The sequence below is a fragment of the Lycorma delicatula genome, chromosome 1 (genome assembly GCF_047948215.1).
Source record: "Lycorma delicatula isolate Av1 chromosome 1, ASM4794821v1, whole genome shotgun sequence".
Lineage (NCBI taxonomy): Eukaryota > Metazoa > Arthropoda > Insecta > Hemiptera > Fulgoridae > Lycorma > Lycorma delicatula.
In genome coordinates, this window is record NC_134455.1 from 146,366,620 (window position 1) to 146,388,727 (window position 22,108).

At 29.2% G+C, this 22,108-nt stretch overlaps 1 protein-coding gene across 5 annotated transcripts in view; it reads left to right on the plus strand.

The window, feature by feature from the left end:
* Positions 1 to 22,108, plus strand: part of mask (multiple ankyrin repeats single KH domain) — a 233,708-nt gene that overhangs the window by 16,205 nt on the left and 195,395 nt on the right. For all 5 annotated transcript variants that reach the window (XM_075363965.1, XM_075363982.1, XM_075363999.1 and 2 more), the window contains exons 2-7: positions 8,611 to 8,755; positions 11,234 to 11,387; positions 14,204 to 14,348; positions 18,969 to 19,116; positions 20,261 to 20,412; positions 21,779 to 21,907. In XM_075363965.1, the coding sequence (XP_075220080.1) occupies positions 8,611 to 8,755; positions 11,234 to 11,387; positions 14,204 to 14,348; positions 18,969 to 19,116; positions 20,261 to 20,412; positions 21,779 to 21,907 (873 nt within the window). The remainder of the gene's footprint in view (positions 1 to 8,610; positions 8,756 to 11,233; positions 11,388 to 14,203; positions 14,349 to 18,968; positions 19,117 to 20,260; positions 20,413 to 21,778; positions 21,908 to 22,108) is intronic.

The window sequence follows — 22,108 nt, forward strand, 5'->3', positions numbered from 1 at the left end:
TCAATTTGTGTAATAAATTTTGATAAAACCATGTTAATCATAATGGAAATTGTGAGTCTTGTTAAATAAAAACAGAGATAAATTTTTGTGTTGTGTGGTGAACTTCAAAGAATATGTATGCTGGATTTAATATAACCTCTTTATGTTTATCTGTCTTTATTTTATTTTATACTTTTTTATTTTTAAGTTTTATGTGAAAATGTAGAGTTACTGTTTAGTTATAGCGCAGGAATTTATTGCAATAACAGTGGAAAGTAGGATTTAGCATATATGTCTATGCTACATGTTTCTTTTAGATTTGTTCATATCTGTTATGAATTAAGGGATTAATTAAACCAAAGAAAATTAATGTAACTACTACTGGAAAAATGTAACTACTACTGTGGAGGAAAGTGTTTTACTGTCTTTACACATTTATCATAGTTGTAAAAAATTGATTACTAGGATTGCATATATACCAGTGAACTGAAATCAGTCACCTATTTGTAAATTTATGTTTCAAAACATATTATCCCATTCATTGCTTGATTCTGTAACTTTCATTTCAAAATATTACACATTTATTTGAAGTTGAAGGTTCTGAGGTTCAGAGGTTCAAATCCTAGCAGAAGATTTATATGAATTTGAATACTAGACAGTAGATACTAGTGTACTTTGGGGGTTGGGGTTCAATTAACAACATGTCTCAGGAATGGTTGGCCGGAGTCTGTACAAGACTGCACCTCATTTACATGTCATACATATCATTCTTATCGCATTGGGCCATGGGAAGGGTTGCTTATTGTTCACTAGTTGAACAGATTGCAACATATACTTAAGAAAAAAAATTCTGTACTAAATTTTTAAAGATAGTAAACTTGAATTCAGATTGCTTTTATGCCCCTAATAACTCTGTGGAATTTGAGAGATTTTTTAATTAATTTGGTAGTTTGGTGAAAGAATGTTATATAAATTGCTGTAAGAAATTACAAGTTCCTTTTTTAATCAATTGGATATCAGTTTGCATTTTAATTTTTAATTTTTCTAAAACCATGTGATGTGTATATCCTTGAATATCTTTAAAAAAATAAATAAATAGTAATATTTTTATGTTTTATAAAAGTGTAAATTGATAAGTTTATTCACATAATTACATGTTTTTATGGTGGTATAACATATTCTGATGTATTAATTATGTATATCATATTCTTTTATTATGAATTTATTCAGCTGTGAATTGTACAATCAAGTGATGCAGGGAATTTCCAAATATGTTGGTCTAACAGCTGTTTTTCAGTTATGACAGGATAAGGATGGATAAAACAAAGAATGCAGGGTTGCAGTTGAGATTGGTAAAGATAACAAGTGTATGCATTAAATGCATCATTGTATTTAATGTTAGTTTTAAAACCTCAACTTCTCTTTGTTGTACAAGATTGTTAACAACTTTCTTAATTTTTGACAATTTTCTTAAAACAGGTTTTTATGAGTATAAATCAAATTTAAACTGTAATTTTGCTATTCTACGTAGCAAGCAGATCTGAGCTGGATGGCAGAATGGGGAGGTTAATGTTCAGTGTATTAGATAGGGAACCAGCTTGGATAGTTCCTTCGCTCTGTTCTGTCATCAGTACAGCCATGATTGAGCAAGAGGTTCCGTTATCTGTTGCAAACGTATAATTATAAAGTTTTTAACCAATGAAGGTGTTAAACCTGTAGAAATTTTAAGTTGTTTAAAGGTACAGTTTGGGGATACTACACTGTCCCAGAACTGATTGTATACATGGTCCTGACAATTTAGAGGTGGGCGAGAAAGAGTAGAAATGAAAGTCATGATCGACGTCCAAGGTCAAGACTCACATCTGACACCTCTGTGGTCTTTGAGAGCTTATTGAAGGTGATTGCCGGTTCACTATTGAAGAAATCCTGTCAGAAGTGTGTATCAACTATGAGAGTGCTCAATCCATTATCACTGATCATCTTGGCTTTAGAAAAAGTAGTGCTTGATGGGTTCTGAGGTTGTTGACTGAAAATCAAAAACAGGTCAGGTTGGAGATCTGTGAGAGATTTCTGAATGGATTTCGGCAAGAAGGAGACGATTTTTTGAGGCGCATTGTCACATGTGATGAGACATGGGTCCATCATTACACTCTGGAGTCAAAGATGGCAAGTAAGAGTGCGAAGGAAGGATGAGGGCTGCTCACTGAAGGCCGAAACCTGTCTGTCAGCTGGAAAAGTTCTTGCAATGATTTTTTCTGACTCAAGGGAAGTTTTTCTTGTTGATTTTCTTTGTAATCATTGAATGCTGAATGCGGCTTAGTATTACCAGCATCAACTGCTACAGTAACAAAAGCTGTCTACTGAAACAAAAGATGGTGTATGCCCATCAGAGATGTCATCCTTCTCCATGACACTACCAGGCCACATACCGTGATTTTGACAAAAGATAAATTGGGAAAAAATGCACTGGGAAATCCTCAACCAATCTCCCTACAGTCCAGATTTGCCCCCTGTGACTGTTCTGTGATGGTGCCCCTAAAAGAATTGCTTGGCGAGGATCAATTTGAAACCAGTGAAGACATCGAGAAGTGCATACACAATTGGTTGATAACTCATCCTCAAACTTTTTATGAACAAGTAATATATTCAAGCTTCCAAATCGTAGGCAAAGTGTGCAGATTGTGCAGGAGACTATATAGAGAAATTATGAAGGTATGAATTGTGTATATTATCAATCAATAAATTTATTTTTTAAAAATGATCGTTTACATTTGATTTACCCTTGCAGATTTTAGTGTTTTATCATATAGTTTATTGAAACTAATGTTTTTTGTTGTTATACTTGTGCTGGATTTTTTTATTAAAACTTAACTGCAATATTTAGTCATTTTATTTTTGCTGCTATAGATTAAAGTAGTTTCAGTGGAATTACTGCTTTTATGAGTGTAACATTTCGAATAAATGTTTAAAATTTTATTGTTTATTTCATGTTAAAATTTATTTCATTAGAATGGATTGATATGAAAATTTGTGGTAAAAAATGTAACTAACCATAAGGTACTCTGAATTTAAGTGGTCGGTTATTGAACTACAGTGTTTATGTCTGGAAGTAGTTTTAGCATACTGTTTCGGTTCATTCTGATACTTTTATCCCTCACTTGTTTCACATTTTAAGTACGGTTGTATTTAAAGTTTTTACAATTTTACTAGGTATTTCGCATGCATTTTTTTTACAACGCAAGAGCAATTTTAGATCATAGAAAATCTCCAATTGTTGAGGTTTTATTTTCTCTATATATCTCTAACAATTCTTTATAATTCTGTATAACTATTTGTAGAATTTGAATTGATCTATTGAAGTGCTGTTTTACTGATTATTTCCCAGAATTATATTGTTATTAAAGATCTTGAATTCTGCTGTATGCCATCTTAAGCCAAAGAGGTTTCAAAGATTCTTTGAAACATATCAGTTCTGAGGGTACATGATTTATCAGTTTCTAAACTGATGTGTTACTTTCTTTTCCTTTGATGTGAAACTGGCTGAGCTCTTTATTGATTAATAATTAGGTCATTTATTTATTTTATTATTGGTATTTTTTAATATGACCTTTACATCCTGCATTCATTGTTGTCTATTAAACAATTTTAATTTATGTAAAAATATGTGTGAAAGTATGAAAGCATATACTTATATTTAAAAGAGAACTTATATTTAAAAACAAGGTATGCATCAGTTGAACAGACAGGGTGCTGATATGCAACTCTTATTTTCCACTTATATTTCATTGTTACAGGATAATGGAATGGAGTTGATTTACTATCTACGGTTTTTTATTTACATATTAGAAGATAGGTATTAACAGATGCTTTCTGTTGAATCTGCAGTAAAATTATAATTTACACTATTTACTGTTCTTGAGACATTAAGCATTGAAGGCTAACATTACGGGTGTTCCAACCTATGCTTGCTACATATAATAATCCGTACAACACATAATTAATTTATCCTGTTACATTATTATATGTATTTTGTGTGACTAGTTGAGTCAAAGCAGTGAAATTCTTGAATGAAACTCTGTGAAATTTTTTTTTGTTATTATTTTACAAGAGTGATATATTTTAAGCCAATAATATGACAAGGTCACAATCATATGTTAATGATTTAACTTTTTTTTGGAATTAAAATTTAACTGCTGGTTAGACTTGGTTTAACTGGTGGTTAGATTGTTCAATGCAGATGCAGAACAGTCATTTTAAAATTATTTTAAATTATAAGCAGAAGGTAAGTGAAATAATGGTGGGCTTCAGAAAAAATGAATGGCTCAATTATTAAAAAGACTGCAATAACCAGAAAGGCGTAAATCTAGAAAAAGAAGGAAATGATAAAGGACAGGAAAGAGTATTAAATTAATTTTATTGTTTTTGTCAGAAATTATGTATATTTCATTATAATGTGTTTCCTATTTGAATTCTTAGTCACACTGGTTAGATGAGAACTGATCTGAAATGCAAGTACTATTATTCTTATAAAGACCTCTTTTCCAGTAATTAATGCTGATTGAAGTAAATTTTGTGTCGATTCCCAAGATGTTTGTAGACTGGTGATATGTTTAAAAAATAAATATAATTCTTGTGGTATGAATTGTAGTGCTGTTAAACTTTGAATAATACTGAATTATTTGTTTTGTATTTGACTTAATTTTTTTATTTTAATCTTTTATTTTTTATTTTTTTTATTTATAGTGAAATTTTAAAACACTTTAGCATTGTTTTTACATTCTGATAATTGTGTTATATGATATATGATACTACTGTGTTAAAAAAGAAAGAGACTTATAAAAGAAAGTACTGATAGAAATTAAAGTCTCTGATAACATGATAGCGTATGCTGATAAAAGTAGGAATCCTAAAAGTAGGTTTCTTGGCAATTAATTGAAAATTCAGTAGGTGCTCTCTTGTGAATTAAGCTAAAGATAAGTGTCATCTTAAAAATATATGTCCCAACTTTTGAAATGCCAGAAAGATTAATAAAAACATAAAGTTTTTAGTTAGTATAAAAAGTGAAATATTGTTTAATAGATGGATCCTATAGATGGCTAATCTTAGGTATTCTGGGTATAGTTTTTGTTTGATCCTTTCTGCACACCTTCAGCATACTTTATTTTTCTGTAGCCAGGAATTGGTTTGTGAGATTTTTGTTAGGTTTTTTTAAATATGTACCTTTGATGAAGCACCTTGTCCAATAAATGCAATCTTATTGCTAAGAAAATCTACAATTATTTAAAATTTAGTTATATTGGAACTCACTGATTTACCTCACTGACATTATGAATGGGAAGACAACCTGTTCTCAGAATAGATTAAATAAATGTGAAGCAATTTGGAAATAAGTTTAACACCTATGTGTCAGTAGTCAGCAGTCAGAAACATTTTGAGTATCAAGTGATCTTCAAATTACTGAGGAAGTAAAAAATGAGGTTGAAGAGGATACTGAACAAGTAGTTGATTCTGACATCATTTGTCCATTGTTACAGAAAGCAGTGAGAGCTGTTTTCTGTAACAATTTACAGTTTTACCACTTGAGTGATGATTATGAGTAAATACAATATAGTATCCTTACAACTTGAGAGAAGTAATTTATTTTACATAAGAGCAAGTTTGAAGGATTTATGACAGAATTCTTCCTAGAAGCATTGTAAATAACATTAAAAAAAAAAATCTCCATTTGTAAATAAATGCTATTAGTAATTTGCAAAGTAAATATCACAAATAATGTACGTTTTTCATGCTGTAAATGCCAAAAATAATATCTTCACATTGCCAAAAATTACTAAATTGCCTTAAGCTACTGTAGACTAATTTAATGATATCATATAAAATATATTGAATTTCTGATTAAATTGTTAACTAAGAATATAATTTTTTTTTCTTTCTTTATGAATATTTATTGATTTTCATCGGTAAGATATAAATTATCTGGCTACTATAAAGACCATCAAATAGAAATAGAAAACTTTCAACATTTCTTAGTCATGGTGATGAAGAAAAGTAAGAGTATATGAAAAGGGGAAATGGATTGAGGAATGAAAAGATCTTAAGGTTATTCAGAACAAATGTGGTAAACAGCTACGCCTGTCAGACAGTTTTAAAAAAGAAAATAAATTGTGTGTTTATCTAGATGTGCAAAAAAACTGCTTATTAAGTTGTATTCGTATGTAATGATATTACTATTCTTACATAGCCTAAAAACCTCCTCTTTAGACTTCACTTCTTCCTTGATGAAAAAACATTTTTTTTGCAATTAACTCTTATTCAAGTATAATAATCTCAAATCAAAATAATTCTATAAATTAGGCATATACAGTTTGCTATTAATAACCATTTTTTTCAATTTTGAGTTTTTAGCTTAGTCTCTTTGTAGGTGGGAAATCTTTATTTCCCTCTAGGGCATTGAAGAGTACCTTTATGGTGAACTTCACACATGTAATCTGATATTTCACAAGTAAATTCTTTTAATAGATCTGATTGTGTCATCCTTTTTTTTGTAACTATTATTGATTATTGTAAAGGTTTTATGAAAATAACTTGAAATTTGTGAATAATAAAATAATAATAAAAGTGCTTATCTTTTGATTTTAGAGGGTTGGTATGTACTATTTAAAAAAAATTAAATTGATGAATATTTTTCATTGTAGAAGTCTGGCCTATGAGAGACAACTCATTTAAGATTGATTTTCACTTTCCTTAGATTTTTATGTTGTTTTTTTTTAATGTTTTAAGGGCAGTTTCTGCTCTTGGAGAAATTATTAGGAAATCTTAAAACAGTACAGAAAAAGTTTCATATTTAGGAACACTGATATTGTAGGATAAAACTGAAGCATTTATCCTAGCATTTATGTTTTTTAGATTCATTAGAACATAAAATATTACAAGAGGGGCCAGCATCTTGTAAATTGCAATATGGAATAAGCAACACACATTTTATCACATGTGTCAATTCCTCCTTTTGTCATATTATAATATAATATGACTTTTGGTTTGTTCGTCTCTACATCAATGGCCTTAATGTATGGTCTCTTCATCTATGGTCTTAATGTTTTGAAGACACTAAAATGGCTGCTTTGTTTTTCTTAGGAATGTATGACACCATCATTTTGTCATCCTGAAATCACTCTGAAGTACCTATCTCCCTTGCTTTGTTTGCTTGAAATATTGAGGAATTTGTGCCTTATTCTTCAATGTGCCAATCATTGTTATTCCTTTTTTGAACATAGTATCAACAAGAGGTATGCTGGAGTAAAAGTTATTAGTTGTCAAATTTTTGTTAGATTTTTTGATTGGAACAAGTCTTTTTATGATCTCAGTTGGGGTATTGTCAACTTGATTTAGTCCTGGTGGCTGCTTTCCACAGTAGACCTCTTAATTACTACAAAAAAATGTTTGTGCCGCACAATGCAAACATTTTCAGGGCATATTTAGCTGGCTTGGCATATATTGCACAAAGCATCCCCGACCTCGAAAGGGATGCAACATTTCATTGATATTACTCAGCTCGGCAGTGTTGTAACTATCAATACAATTTCTTACAAATGGGTCCAAAATAGACCTAATTGCAGCAATTTTATCTACCTTACAATGTTCATTTCTTGTACCCAAATTATCAAATGTTGCAACAAAACAAAAACAAGAAACTTTGTAGCTTATTGTAGCTCTCGCCACCTGTACACGTGTTCCATCACTTGCCCAAATTTCTTCTACATTTGTGTGATTATCTTTTCTTAGACCAATCAAATAATCTTAGCAATGGTTGACCATTTTATCATATGAATGTTGATCGTATTTGATACGTTCATCACTTTTAGATCTCCCTCACTTTCAAGAAAGTCATAATTATCACAATATGCTGCATTGTCATCATTGCCTGAAAGCTCTTGAAGAACACTTGGGATTTTGCTTAAATTTAATATATCTCTAGCCATAGCAGTTAAATATTAACAAATAATAAAACTATAAAATATAGTAAAAAAAAAGTAATCATTAAATTTTTAAGCAAAAAATGTCACACGAATAGGCGCACATTATAAATGGTACAATAGTCACTAACACTCCTGAAAGTGGGTATCTGAGTACTGAGGAGTGGTGTTAAGGGCAGTTTGTCCGTACAGTGGTCGTGGGGGAAGAGAAGATAGAAATATGTGTTCTACTGGCTTTCTAAATTCATAGAATATGCCTGGCGACGCAATAAATCATCGCTGTTGTAAATTTTACAACAGCGCACCTGCTGGAAGGTTAACAAGGCCAAAGAAATATTTTTTAGGTTGAGATGAAATGAGCTTTATTAATGTGTTTATTTCACTTTTGTAAGTGTTGAATAAATATAATTTCATATCAGGTTATAAAAAGTAAATCAGGTTGCTTCATTTTGTGTAAAAGTGTGTTTCTTCTTAAAAAGCTAAAAAATTAATTTGGCAGCTGTAACTTTTGTTACTGGCATGACATAAAGGAAGATAATTTAGCAACTTCACTTATTGTTAAGTGTATGTTTTATTATTATTACTAAAATTGTTTACATATCTGTTTTTGTTTCAGAATGATTTAATTTTGAATGACATTCTCATTTTTGGTTTTTAGGTTGAGTCATTTGTGATAGATCAAGAAGACCTTGTTGAAGAGGCCAGAATACAAACATCAAAGTTCCTGTTGTCACCAGATGACACCGATCATTCTGTTGATCCTGAAACTCAAGCTCGATTGGAGGCATTATTGGAAGCAGCTGGTTAGGAAATTTTCATATTCTAATAGACTAGTTATCACTTATTAAACATTTTATCACTGTTCTTATTGCAATTTTTTTGTTATGTATTTGTTCTCTTGCAGTTGTGAAACAAAGTCATAGTAATTGTGAGATTCTGTGGTTGATCTTTTCTCTGTTATATTGGGTTAGAATAAACAGTTGCTCGAGTATTGCCTTCCTTATACAAACACATACACCATTTTTGGTAGTTTCTTCATTTATTTTTCATATTTGTGTAAATTTTTTTAAGCTATACTTATCTCTTCTCCCTACCCCCTCTCTATCATCAATATCTCTCTCACCATCTCTATCCCACTCTCTCTCTCTCTCTCTCTCCCCCTCTCCCCATACCTTTCTCTCTCCCCCACTCCTCCCTCGCCAACCCCCCCTCTCTCTCTCTATGTGTGTGTGTGTGTTTTTTAAAATTAGTAAAATAATTTTCTATTATTAGATAACTAAACATAGTTCTCCAATTGAGAGATGTTGTTTGGCCCTTATTTATCACTTAGTATTGATATCTAATTATAACTTACATTAAAAATATATTAAGTATTAAATAATATCTAATGCAAATAGAAAAAATTAATTTAATTATTTTTGCATTTGATTATATGCTGAAGGTTGTCAATTTTATGGTTTGAAGTCCTGAGCTCAGATGTCAAATTATTGACAAAACATTTTATACTGCTTTATTGGCTGTACATTATTCGCATATTTAATAATTTTCTTGTTCATTAAGTTTTTGTTGTTTTATTTTAAATACAATATTGAAGCTTCTTTCCTCTTTTTTTCACTGAAGTCTAAAACTGTAATTTTTTCTCTGTCTTAAAATCTGGTATTTTTCTCAGTTCTGCCACCTTAAATTACAACTGGTATGATTAATAAAAAAATCTATGATGTGTTTGCAAGGTGGGTCAGCACTGTTGTCACTAATTGAATTATCGATGTGAATATGGTGTGTACAACACAGCTCTTGTCTCACAATTGATCAAAACTGTGTACGAGAAAACATTTGATCTGGAGCTGTTTCAACATAATCAAAAGAAATTTTTGCATTGTTTCATAACATTTGATGAAACTCTGATACATCACTATCAACCTGAAACCAAGGAATAGAAAAGAATTTGAAACAAAATTTCAGAACATACATTTTTAAAATATGCTTGTTTCTTTATATTTTTATTGAGATCTAATTAAATCAAATTTATATCCGTACACTGTAAGAACAATGATCATTGTGAATTTTTATTTAACCCTTATGTTAAATTTTACAATGATCAAATTTATTTTTATTTTTTAGTAATAGAGCTAAATTACTGGATTCTATATTTAAATTAATCATACATAGTACAGAGTGTTTATAAAAGAACATGGTTCCAAACAATTATAATGAAATCAGTTAAATCAGTATTACAATAAGTTACAGTGAAATAGTTTACATGTTATGTTAAAGGTTTTCATGTTTATGTTCATTATATTATTAGGTTTTTTTATCCGCAAATAGTTGTCACGGTTGGCACCACTGTGTGACCTTCACTGCATATCCGGTCGGCAGTCTCGCGCTCAAATCATGACGATGCTGCGGCAGAAAACTCAGTGTATGATTTGATTTATTGAAACATCAGTTATCACAGTTAGTGTTATTATCGATGTGAATATGGCAGTGTCATTCCTATGAATAAAACAATACTCCAGTGGTTTAATCAGTTTAAGTAAACAGGCAATGTCTTAAAGGTGAAGACAGAAGACAGGCTGTCCATATCTGAACAGAATGTGTGTACCCTCTCAGAATAAATTCATGTAAGAATAAAGTCATGTAAGTGTAATTCTTTAAATATGATGCTGTTTAAATAATACTTGAAACTAAGGAGTTTTTTTTTTTATAAACACTGCATATTTTCATAGTGTTGGTAGCTTTTTGTGAAACATTTTATCAAGCTCTTTTATATCTGTCTGCTTAGTGTATAGTAATTATACATACATTTTTAATACACTCATGAACATGTTCTAAATCTCTTAACTCATTAGAGACTTAAATGATTGATTCAGAAATAAATATGTCTATCGTATTGTATTTTATTTCCGAAGAACTTTTGTGTAAGTAAGTTTTATCAAAGTTTTTATGTGATTTCCTTTTAATGATTGTTTAATTTTGCCGAAGATTGTTAAATTTTGTTATGTAAGAGATTATCTACTAACAGAAGTATTAAAATGGAGTATAGTTCCATTCCAGATCCAATCTGGATCTCAGTTTGCAGAAGTGGAGTTTGCTCCCTCCAAATCTACTCTTAAGATCTGATAGGGAAAACATTGAATTATATTACACTTTTTAAACATAAATAATCTCATATATCATTATATGATGGCATGAGCATGTGTTGCTATTAATATGCTTCTGACATATGCACATGGTTTAGATTTTGATAAAGAGTGCCTAGTGTATAATTTCTATGTTAATAGGAATTGGAAAATTGGCCACGGGAGATGGTAAGCACCTTGCTGATCCTGAAGTACTGCGTAGATTAACATCCAGTGTTTCATGTGCTCTAGATGAAGCTGCTGCAGCTCTAACACGAATGAGAAGTGAAAATCCTCGTCCTCAGCCTGAAACTAGGTCAGTCAGTTGTTTTAATATATATAGTCACTAATATTTTTATTTCTTATTACTTACAAAAATAAACAGGAAGACAACTTGTGAGGCCAATAAACTTGGCCTATTCATTGACCTGGGTAATACCTATTTAACAGTTCCAAAGAAAGAGTGCATTATAATTTTAAGGGAAGTTTGATTATAGTTTAGTGAAGATTTGATGACTCTTGAATTCTGTATGTGAAGTCCAAAATTATGTACTATGACTTCTCAGAAAAATTACAAATTAGTATAAAAAAGACGCTTAAAAAAGCTTACTTCAGATTTTGTGCAAAAAACCTTGAAACATATCAGTTAAATACTGAAATTAGTCATATAAAGTTTGCTGAAAATTTATTTAAAAGAAATCAGTCAAAAATAAACAAGGCAGATTAATACACTTATTATTATTATTATTTCACTTAAATCTACCACCGAAATAATTTTTTCACCAATCTGAAAAGAGGTGGGTAGTAACTGAAAGTTTTCACTTATCGGAGCCCTAATAAGCGAGATGTATGGATCCACATGATACGTTCTATTCAAGAAGCTTAGTAATAGTTATCTAAGGGCCTGGTCCCACTGGTTGTTCTGCATGGTCATTGAAAACAGTGCATTTTCATTAATGTACATATTTTTTTTGAAATGGTTGTCACTTCTTTAAAACATTTGAAAATGTTTTCATTCAAATGAGTGAAACTTTGATAACATTAATATAATTGAAATGGAAACATAGACAAAATATAATTATAAAAAGAAATACATAAATTAAAATAAAAGATGGAAAAGCTGAAATAATTATTGATTTGAGAAAGTAAATCTTGAAAGATATTGACTAAAGTTTATTAAATTTTTGTGATGATTCCAAAGTATGTTATAGTAGATAAATCAAACTAGAAATAATTAAATAAAACAAGAATATTAAAAAATACTTGCATTACAACAAGGGTGATATATGAGGTGTGGCTATTAAATAATGAGACTAATGTTGACATAAATATTTTATTTTAAATTTATACATATTTAGTTATTATCCCCTTCAGTATACACCCCTCCTCTATCCCTAAAATGCTCTATGTGAATTTTTCATTATTCCAAACAGCGCTGGAAGTCTTTTTCTGTGAGCTCTTTCATGATGTGTGCCATTTTTTCTTTCACAGCTTCAATGCCTAAAATCTTGTTCCTTTTAATGCGGATTTGACCTTGGATAACAGATAAAAGTCACATGATGTGAGGTCAGGCAATTAAGGAAGGTGGTCTAATACTGGGATGTTATATTTGGCTAGAAACATTTTGACAGACAGTGGAGTGTGAGCTGGTGCGTTGTCCTTATGAAGAACCCATGACTTAATCTTCCACAATCTCGGTCATTTTTTTCTTATTTTTTCATGAAGTTGAGCAAGGACCTCAAGTTAGTAATGGTGATTATTAGTTTGACCTTCAGGAATCTAGTGAAGGTACACAATCTTATGAATGTCGTAAAAAACAATCATCATCGCTTTGAATTTTGATTTGTTCATTTGAGCTTTTTTAGCTCTCCATAAAGTTTGAGTCTTCCAATGCATGGATTGACGCTTAGTTTCTGGATCATAAGTGAAAAACCAAGATTCATCACATGTTATTACTCCCTCCAAGAAGTTTTGATCATTTTCACTGGCATTCAAAGTGTCAGAACAAACATTTTCACAAGTTTCTTTTTGTTCGATTGTGAGAATTTTAGTACCATTTACGCGCACACGTTTTGCATGTTAAAAATATTATGTAAAATTTTTCTTACGCATTCTTTGTCAATTCCTACAGTTTCAGCAATCGCACAAATAGTTAACCGACGGTTAGATTAGATCAGATTACCAATTTTTTCAATATTTTTATTCATTTTTGATATGGAAGGGTGACCTGTGTGAACCTTATTTTCAACATCTTCTTGGCCATCTTGGAAACTCTTAAACCACTTAAAAACCTGCACATGTGAAATACTTACACAAAAATAATAATATTGCAGTACAACAATACAACAATATATAAAAAATACACATGCTAAATACTTTTTTTTTAATAAAATATAAGTTTCAGTTGCAGTTTTTCCAAGTTCCATATGAAATTTTACAACATTTCTTTGCTTTAATAAAACACTTATTTTTTCGGGAAACAAAAAAACAGATATTATCCAAATGAAGGTCACGACCAGACTAATATGACTACAGAAACTGGAGTGTCAACAATTGAAAGAGAAGGCTTCATGCTACACAGCTGTTGGTCATATGAATTTGGCGCTTGAGCAGTTTTTCTGTAGTAGCATTAGTCTCATTATTTAATAATAGCCACACATCGTTTATATGTAGGTATATAGATAAAGAGAGTGGGGGAATGAACAAATTTTTTATCAGTAAAAGAGAAACACAATATAAGAACATAAAAACATACTTTATAGCAGTCGTGTTTACCATACAAAAAACATAAATATTTAATTACTATAATCAGTATGTGGGTATCAAGATGTATTTTCTCCATTACAATATATATTGTTCTCACAAAAAAAATTAATGTAAAAATGTATTAAATGTTTTCTGAACTAGAAAATGTAGTTATAGGTGAGAATAAGGCACACAATTAAACATGTAATTTATCCTGAGGATTTAAAATATTTAAAAGTAAAATTTTAATCTTCTAAATCGTTTAGAATAATGTATGAGTAAAAGTATTTGTGGAATTATATTTATACAGTTTTTAATTAATTTTTTCTCTTGCATGCGCATGTGTGTGTATTATAGTATCATAAAGCTTCAGTATTTATTCAACAGGTCCCTAGTTGAAGCTTGTACTGATGGAGATGTGGGAACAGTGCGAAAATTGTTAACAGAAGGTCGTAGTGTACATGAAACCACTGAGGAAGGAGAAAGTCTACTTTCTTTAGCGTGTTCTGCTGGGTACTTTGAGTTAGCACAGGTATTCAAAGTTTGTTTGGTTTTGATATCATAAATGATCATTCTCAAAGTAAATATTAAAGCAATCATTAGGTATATATGGGGTTGTGAATGTGCACGCTCTTTCTTTTTGCCGATTTTAAGTTTATTTTAAGCATAGCTCTATCAAACAAAATGGGATAGTCTTTTAAGAAAATGTAATGTTTCTTTCTTTATGACTAACACTACAATTCATTATCTATATGATGTGATTCATCATCAAATATTGTCTCTGATTGAGAAATTGTGGCTTATGAAATAATATTTCATACATACACAATTCTCCTTTTAATTTTTTCATTGCTTGAATAATGAGAAATAAAAAAACCTTACAACTTGATTTTATTTCCATTTTTTCGTTATTTACTTAATTAGTTGGTGAAAGTTTAAATTCCACAGTAAAATGGTATGAAATAAAAGTAGTTTTAAAGTGTCTAAGATTCATCACGTTATTTTCATAAATTAGAGTTTAGGAATAATAAGAGACCCAGTTCTTTTCTGGATGGTTGCCCCAGCCAATCATTTGGGTTCTTTAAGCAACATCTGTGAATGGAAGACAAGCTCACTGAGAAAGGTCTCAAAGCAGGTAGTTTTTTCAGTAGTTGCTTGTTTAGCATAATCTTTGATCTGTAAAAAAAAAAAAATTATTGGGAAAGTAGTCCCAGGTCAATCACTTCAAGGCCTTTTCTCCTGCCTTTCAGAGTGGGCACCAATATTAGAATTACAATTTCCATGATATCTATTTTGCTTAGAAGGATTAGGAATGGTGCTGGTGATGGCAGAAATCAGCCTACAGACACATTAGAAAGACCTATTAGAAGATTCCTCTGGAAATTAGATATTTAATAATTCACCTCTGGATAGTTATTTCTATATGTTGAGTCATGGTTGCTCTTTGTTGTGTAAGCCAGTAATTTTTGGAGTCAGGGCTCAGATACTTCACGAGCAACGGGATTATGTGGTTCTTTTGCTGTCAACTTTTACTATGATTTCAGTAAATTAAGGTTGATGTTAGTAGAAAAAAATTGATTGTGACTTACCTGTTGAAATGTTAGATTTGTGTCTTAGGTAGAACGAAAATATATCAGTTATGTAAATATGGTAATGACCTAAGTACAAGGAAGAATTAAAGATTTTTGATTGATAAAGACAGCAAGAAATATAATTATTGGCAAAGTCGTTTTAGGGTTGATCTTTTTAACAACTTACATAGCATAAATTATAAAGTGCCATAATTTTAATACAGTCTTATACTTAAATATCCATAATCTGTTAAATATTTACATTAGTTGGTGTTTTTTATTCATACTAGAGATATTGATTTGTAGGGAATGGTTCCATATTTATCCCACAATTAAATTAAAAATTTTAATAGGTGATGTAAAAATTTCAAATCATAGTTATTGTCTTTATTGTAGTGCATTGTCTATGTGGCAATATGACCGTGTAAGTTTTGTGTGTTGGAAGTTTAGTATGATTTCAGGGATAATTAATCTATTTCTGATTAAAATAATCAACTGTGTAGGTTATTATTATTATTAAGTATCTTGAAAAGTTTGCTATTTTTGAGTTATTAAAAATAACTGTAATATTAATAGATTTATTAAAGTGCCAGGTAAGGTGTGTAGTATCCAATATTCATGGTTAATGAAAGCACAGCTCATTAAAAATAGTTGTAACCAATCAAATTGGAGTTGCAACAAGTAGCTAAGTATTAGCTACTTATCAAAGCAAATTATGTAATGCATGATGATAAAATATCTTGTGCTTGAAACTACTGATTGCATTAGTTAATAATGTATATATATATTTTTTCCCCAATATATTCCTCGTAGGTTTACATCACCCCACCAAATTTTGCCAAAATAGGTTAGGATTTGCATCTGGTTGAGCAGATGAAAAAATTTTATATGTACATCTGTATATAAAAATGAACAGGCGCAGTAGTGATTACAAAATTCTTTGGATAGCTGCTAAAAATACAGTTTTATAGGAGAATTAAAAAATCATTCAGTTAACAGTTCTTTTATTGATCCTTTATGAATTAAAATAATTTTCATTTCAAGTAAAGACAATTACATTTGGGCTTTTCTATGAGTTTGTGTAAACATGCTATTTAGGTCCTAACATAAACTTCTCTTCTCTTACTTTTTTGTTTATGCTATTCATTTTGTTTCCTGTACATTATTTTCCAATATAGAAATAAAAGAAAAGAATTATCTTGATTAAATATATTTTATTATATATGAAATTGCAAAATTGATTTAATAGCTTATTTTTGGTTTCAAAATTATATTTTAAAAGTTTAATTTCTTTTTAATAAATTAAAATTTAAACACTATAAAATTATAAGTTTTTCTTAACATTGGTTCATACATTTAATATTTAACATTTATAAAATCAAATTTATGTTAACTTAAAGAAGTCGTAATTGTACTAAAATAAAATAATAGTTTCTTTTGTTACAAACACATTAATAATTAATAATAAATTGTTATAACTAAGTTATTTTTCAAAAATTATGTTTCAATATAGTTTATAATATATAAGCTTGTTATTAAAATATTAGAGAAAAGTACAATAACAGCTAGAATAATGTCTTACTCGTCTTAGGATAGAAAGTTTTAATTAAAAAAAAAACATACAATCAGGTTTTTTCAATAAAATATCGAAACAACAGAATGAACTACTATCAACAGCAGAATCATATTCATGAAAAATTAAAAAAAAACAAATTATGTATTCAGAAAAATTTAATTCATAGATGCTCTAAAACATTTGATAACAATTTTATGCATTCTATTCTAAAGAAAAAAAATCATTAGTTTTAAAAAAAAATTACAAGCTGCTTTAATAAAGATGAAACAAAAACTGTTGATAATAAAATGCTTTAAACTTAAAAGAAAATGTACGTTAACAGATTTTTTGTGAATATAAAATAAAAGCAAATTGAAGAATTCAAAAAATTTTAATTTTAATAAAAATAATATCTGAAGTAATGTTAAGGCTTGTGAACCTACAATAAAACCATTTTTACTTTTTATTACCATTAGAAAAATCACTGTTTATCTTGATTACAACCATTGTTTTCATTATCTCACCTTCCTTCTTTTAAAACTTATAGTTTTTTGATTATTTGTATATTACCAATTGAATGATATCATTATTTATTTATTTTTTCAGTTGGTATAAGCAAGTTGTATATAAAATCAATTTGCTGCTAGTATAGTTGTACTGCTATCTCTTATCTCTTGCAACATAATTCTCTGTTCTTAATTGTATTTAAAATAAATGTGATTTTTATTGTCCTTTCAAAACTTAAAAATATTAATTTTCATCCAGTTAATATCTTCTTTTTATGGTTGGGTTTTTGAATTTTTATTAAGGAATTTATAATTTTTTTAAGTTAAGTGTCATAAATTTTGATAACCTCTTAATGGTTTCTTCTTTCACGTCATTTGGATTACTGTGAAAAATCCAAAAAGGCCAATTATAATAATGCATCGATTTCTCTTAATTGCATAGGTATTGTCAACTTTCATTTGTGATTAGGTTGATTCAGAAAGACTTGCAATCTGTAATAGGAATTTCAAGTTCTTATACACTGTTATAATAAAAGTAATCACAAGAAATAAATTGCAGTTTTTGACATCATAAGTGTCTTGTCTTCAGAACCATGTTTTTCCTGTTATTTACAGAAGGTGTAATACGCAGGAATCTGTTTCACTAGATCCTTCTTTGGCTGTCCATACTAGCAAAGCCGGTAGAATAAAAATTTAAATTGCCTAATTTAAAAATGCAAAATTTACATAGCTAATCACGTTTTATTGTAGAGAGCATTTGCATTCCTGACAGAAAGTAGCAGATAGCTTGTAAGTCAAGTCAAAGAAATGAATTGCTGAATATCTTTTGTTTACAATTTTTTTAGCTTTGTCTAAGCATCTGAAGTAACTCTATTATGCAGATGCATTTCATTTTTCTCTTTTTGATTTACCCTTTTTGCACCACTGCACCAAATATTTTCATGTAGTACAACAGTAATCACACTTACCTTTCTTTGGTGTCAGGAATGATAAATTATTTTATATAAAATAATTTTACATCTTAAAAATATACATTCTGTAGTCATTTTTCATACGGTGATTTCTTTACACCGGTTACATTATAGCTCATTAAAAAAAGTAAAATCAAAATAATAATTTGTGAGAATAATAGTTGATATTTTTTTAGTTAAATCCTCCAATTATGATTGGTATTACTGTAAAACAAATTATAATAAATGCTTGTGATGTAATGATTATATTATAAATTTGATTATTTTTAATTATTGATCTTGGTTGTATTAGTTCTATTCGAATAATTATTCTTATTGTTCCTAGTATTCTTGCTCATATTCTGAAGTATGAGGTATGAGGTATATTTATGATTTGTAGACAAAACTGACTTCTTTATTTATAATGGGATGCCTGATTTAGGTATTTTATTGTAAACTTATTTAAGATTAATATGTTTAACCATTCTCATCATAAAAAAATGTAGTCTTTGTGATCAGGCTGGTAGAGTGAGTGAATAAATGAATAAATAAATATGAATGATATTTCAGGTATTATTAGCTATGAATGCCAATGTTGAAGACCGTGGAATAAAAGGGGATTGCACGCCCTTAATGGAAGCTGCTTCTGCTGGTTTTGTGGACATTGTACGGCTTCTAATTGCTCATGGAGCTGATGTTAATGCTCAGTCGTCATCAGGTAATGCATCCACTTTATAATAATTATTAATAACAAGGTCTTTTACTTTTATCATAAACAGTAAACCCTTTAGTTGTATAAACATGTTTTATATACTAAAGTATGTTAGTTTTTTTTTTTTATACATTTATCACATGTATTTATTTGTTTGTGATCTGGAAGCACCAGTTGTCACCTTCTTAACTCTTTAATTCTTGAAATTGATCACTATAGCTGTGGATGTCTGTGACATGATAAATGAGATTTAGGTTGTTGGTTTTTTTTTTTAGAATATTAAAAGGATATTTTATTTGTAACCTTAAATGTTTATGTTTTGAATTGTACATTACATAGTAAATCAGTATCTCGATGGTCTTGTATAAGTAAAATTACATGATAAAATACTATGTAATTAATATTATGTTTTATTGTCTGGTGCTTTTTCTCATTGAAATGTATTTAAATTTTTGATATACTTCTGTTTCTGGTTGTTTGGTGCTTCTGTTTCATAACAAACACAAAAAATTATTTGTAGTTTTATAACATTATTCTCAGCTATCGGAAGATTTTAATTTGAATTTATAGGAAAAGTCAGTTACTAGTAACAATTCACTCTCATTTTAATCAGTATTTTGCAGACACTCTAACTTATGTTCATGTTCATCAAACCAATAAATAATAGTCCTTCATTAGTACTTAAACCTTTTAATCGTGTGTCACATCTAGGTTTTTGGTTATGATAGTGTAGGATTTATTTTTTTCTTATTAACTGTTTTATCTCATAATTCAGTGTTACATTTTTATTAAAAAATTTTTCCTTAGTGTAATTTTTGTAGAACTAGGCTAGTTGGTAATTAGGAAGAAAACACTGTAAGTATGATGAATATGTCAAAAATTATTTTCTGATGTCCTGCAGCTGAATAAATTAAACAGTTTTCATGTTTGATTGAATTAGTTATTTTATTTTTTGAAAACACCTGTTATTTATTATAAAAATTGTTTTGTGGTAACATCAGCTGTGGTTAGAGGATGCATTTGCCAAATATTATCATTTTCATTATTTTTTGAAGGGGGAAAATATATATATATTTTTTTAGAATTTTCTAAGAAATAATCATAGTAAAAATTTTAGAATATTTCTGTTTAATTAGTTTGTATTTTGTAGGAAATACACCATTAATGTATGCATGTGCTGGAGGGCATGAACAGGCTGTGCGTGTCTTATTGGAAGCTGGGGCTAATGTTGAGGATCATAATGAAAATGGTCACACTCCTCTTATGGAAGCAGCAAGTGCGGGGCATGTAGCTGTTGCAAAGGTTTGGGAAATATCTATTATGAAAATTCTCTTAAACACTATAATGTTAAACTTATATTTTAATATATCTAGTTTATAGCGGCTAAATTATAATTAGTATTGGTGATAACACTTTTTTTAGATTTTTCGATTTGTAATTTAATAAATTAACATTAATATAATTTCAAATATTTTTTTTTATCAAATTTTGCTTTTTGTTGTTAATATTGTAAATGTAATGACTGTCAAATATTTTACATTTATAAAAAAATTTGAATTTATAAAATGTTTATATATACATTATATGTTTTGGGGCTTACATATTGGTATGGTTGACTTCTTATGATTTTTGTGGTAGTGTAGTTAGAAAATTAATTATCATGTTACTTAGCTAATATATTTTGTTAGAAGCTATTTTAGTTCAATGTAACCCTTATTAGTAGTAATATTTGTACTAGTTACAGGGTGTTGAATCCTATTAAGTTGTATGTTGTGTTGTGTTGTGTTGTGTAACAAAATTACCTGTTTTAAGCCATTAGGATTTTGTTTTTCTTAACATGTCATTTTTGTTTAAGCACTGATAAAGGCACATTGAATTTTATCTAGTGTGTCTAATTTTAAGTAGATTTGATATTGTGGTGAAGTATGCTTTTAGTAAACTGTATTGGTTGTAATTTTAGCATTTGTTACCTTAGTATTCAGTGATGTTTTATAAGCTAATCTCATATCAGATAGAACATTATCAGTTCAAATATATTACCTTGCCAAATAATTTTAAATGCTTAATTCTGGTTTTTAATGAAATGGGAAATGAGAATATGTCCCATCATTAAGGTCAGTCCCCATTTTTGCTTGTTGAAGGTTGAATTCTTAAAACAATATTTAGCAGTGGGTTTTGAACTCAATTACTTCTGCAACATTTCAGTTTTCCAGAACATGTGATAGAGGAAATAATATAAGTCAGAAACTCTGTTTTTCAAATTAAAATGTAATCTGTTATATAAAAAAATATTGTCTCTTCAGAATAGAGGCTCTTTGTTTTTAATGTATGTATGCTATTTTCATATGCAAAATTTAATGTGAGGGAGTGATTATCATTGAAATCCTTAATTCACACCATGTTTGTCATGTAATTATTTTGGTCATGTGATTTTAGTATTTTTTTGTTGTAATTTGAATTAATAGCAATACTCTTCATTTATGTACATACTATTTCATAATAAATTTCAGGTAAAATTCATATTATCTGCTTTTTAGTATCATAAATATTACATGTATTTGCCACACATTGTTTATGGCACCATTCATTATATGTCTAAATAATTTATGTTTTTAAAACTTATTGTAGATTTAAGGTAGTAATTTTTATTTGGAATTTGATGTTGCAGATTTTGCTGGAGCATGGTGCAGGAATTAACACTCATTCAAATGAATTTAAGGAGTCAGCGTTAACATTAGCTTGTTATAAAGGTCATCTTGACATGGTTCGGTTTCTTCTTGAGGCTGGAGCAGATCAGGTATAAATTTTTTCTGTTATTTATATTATTATATTCTGTTGATTCTATTATTTATATTATTCTTCCTGATCATTGTTGGCACTAATCAACTATACAATTAAATTCACTATTACTGTTGTCAGAGTCCTATGCCATCATTTCATCATTATCGTCTTCATCTTCATACACTGCATTCAAAATAATATTTTGAAAATTCCTTTT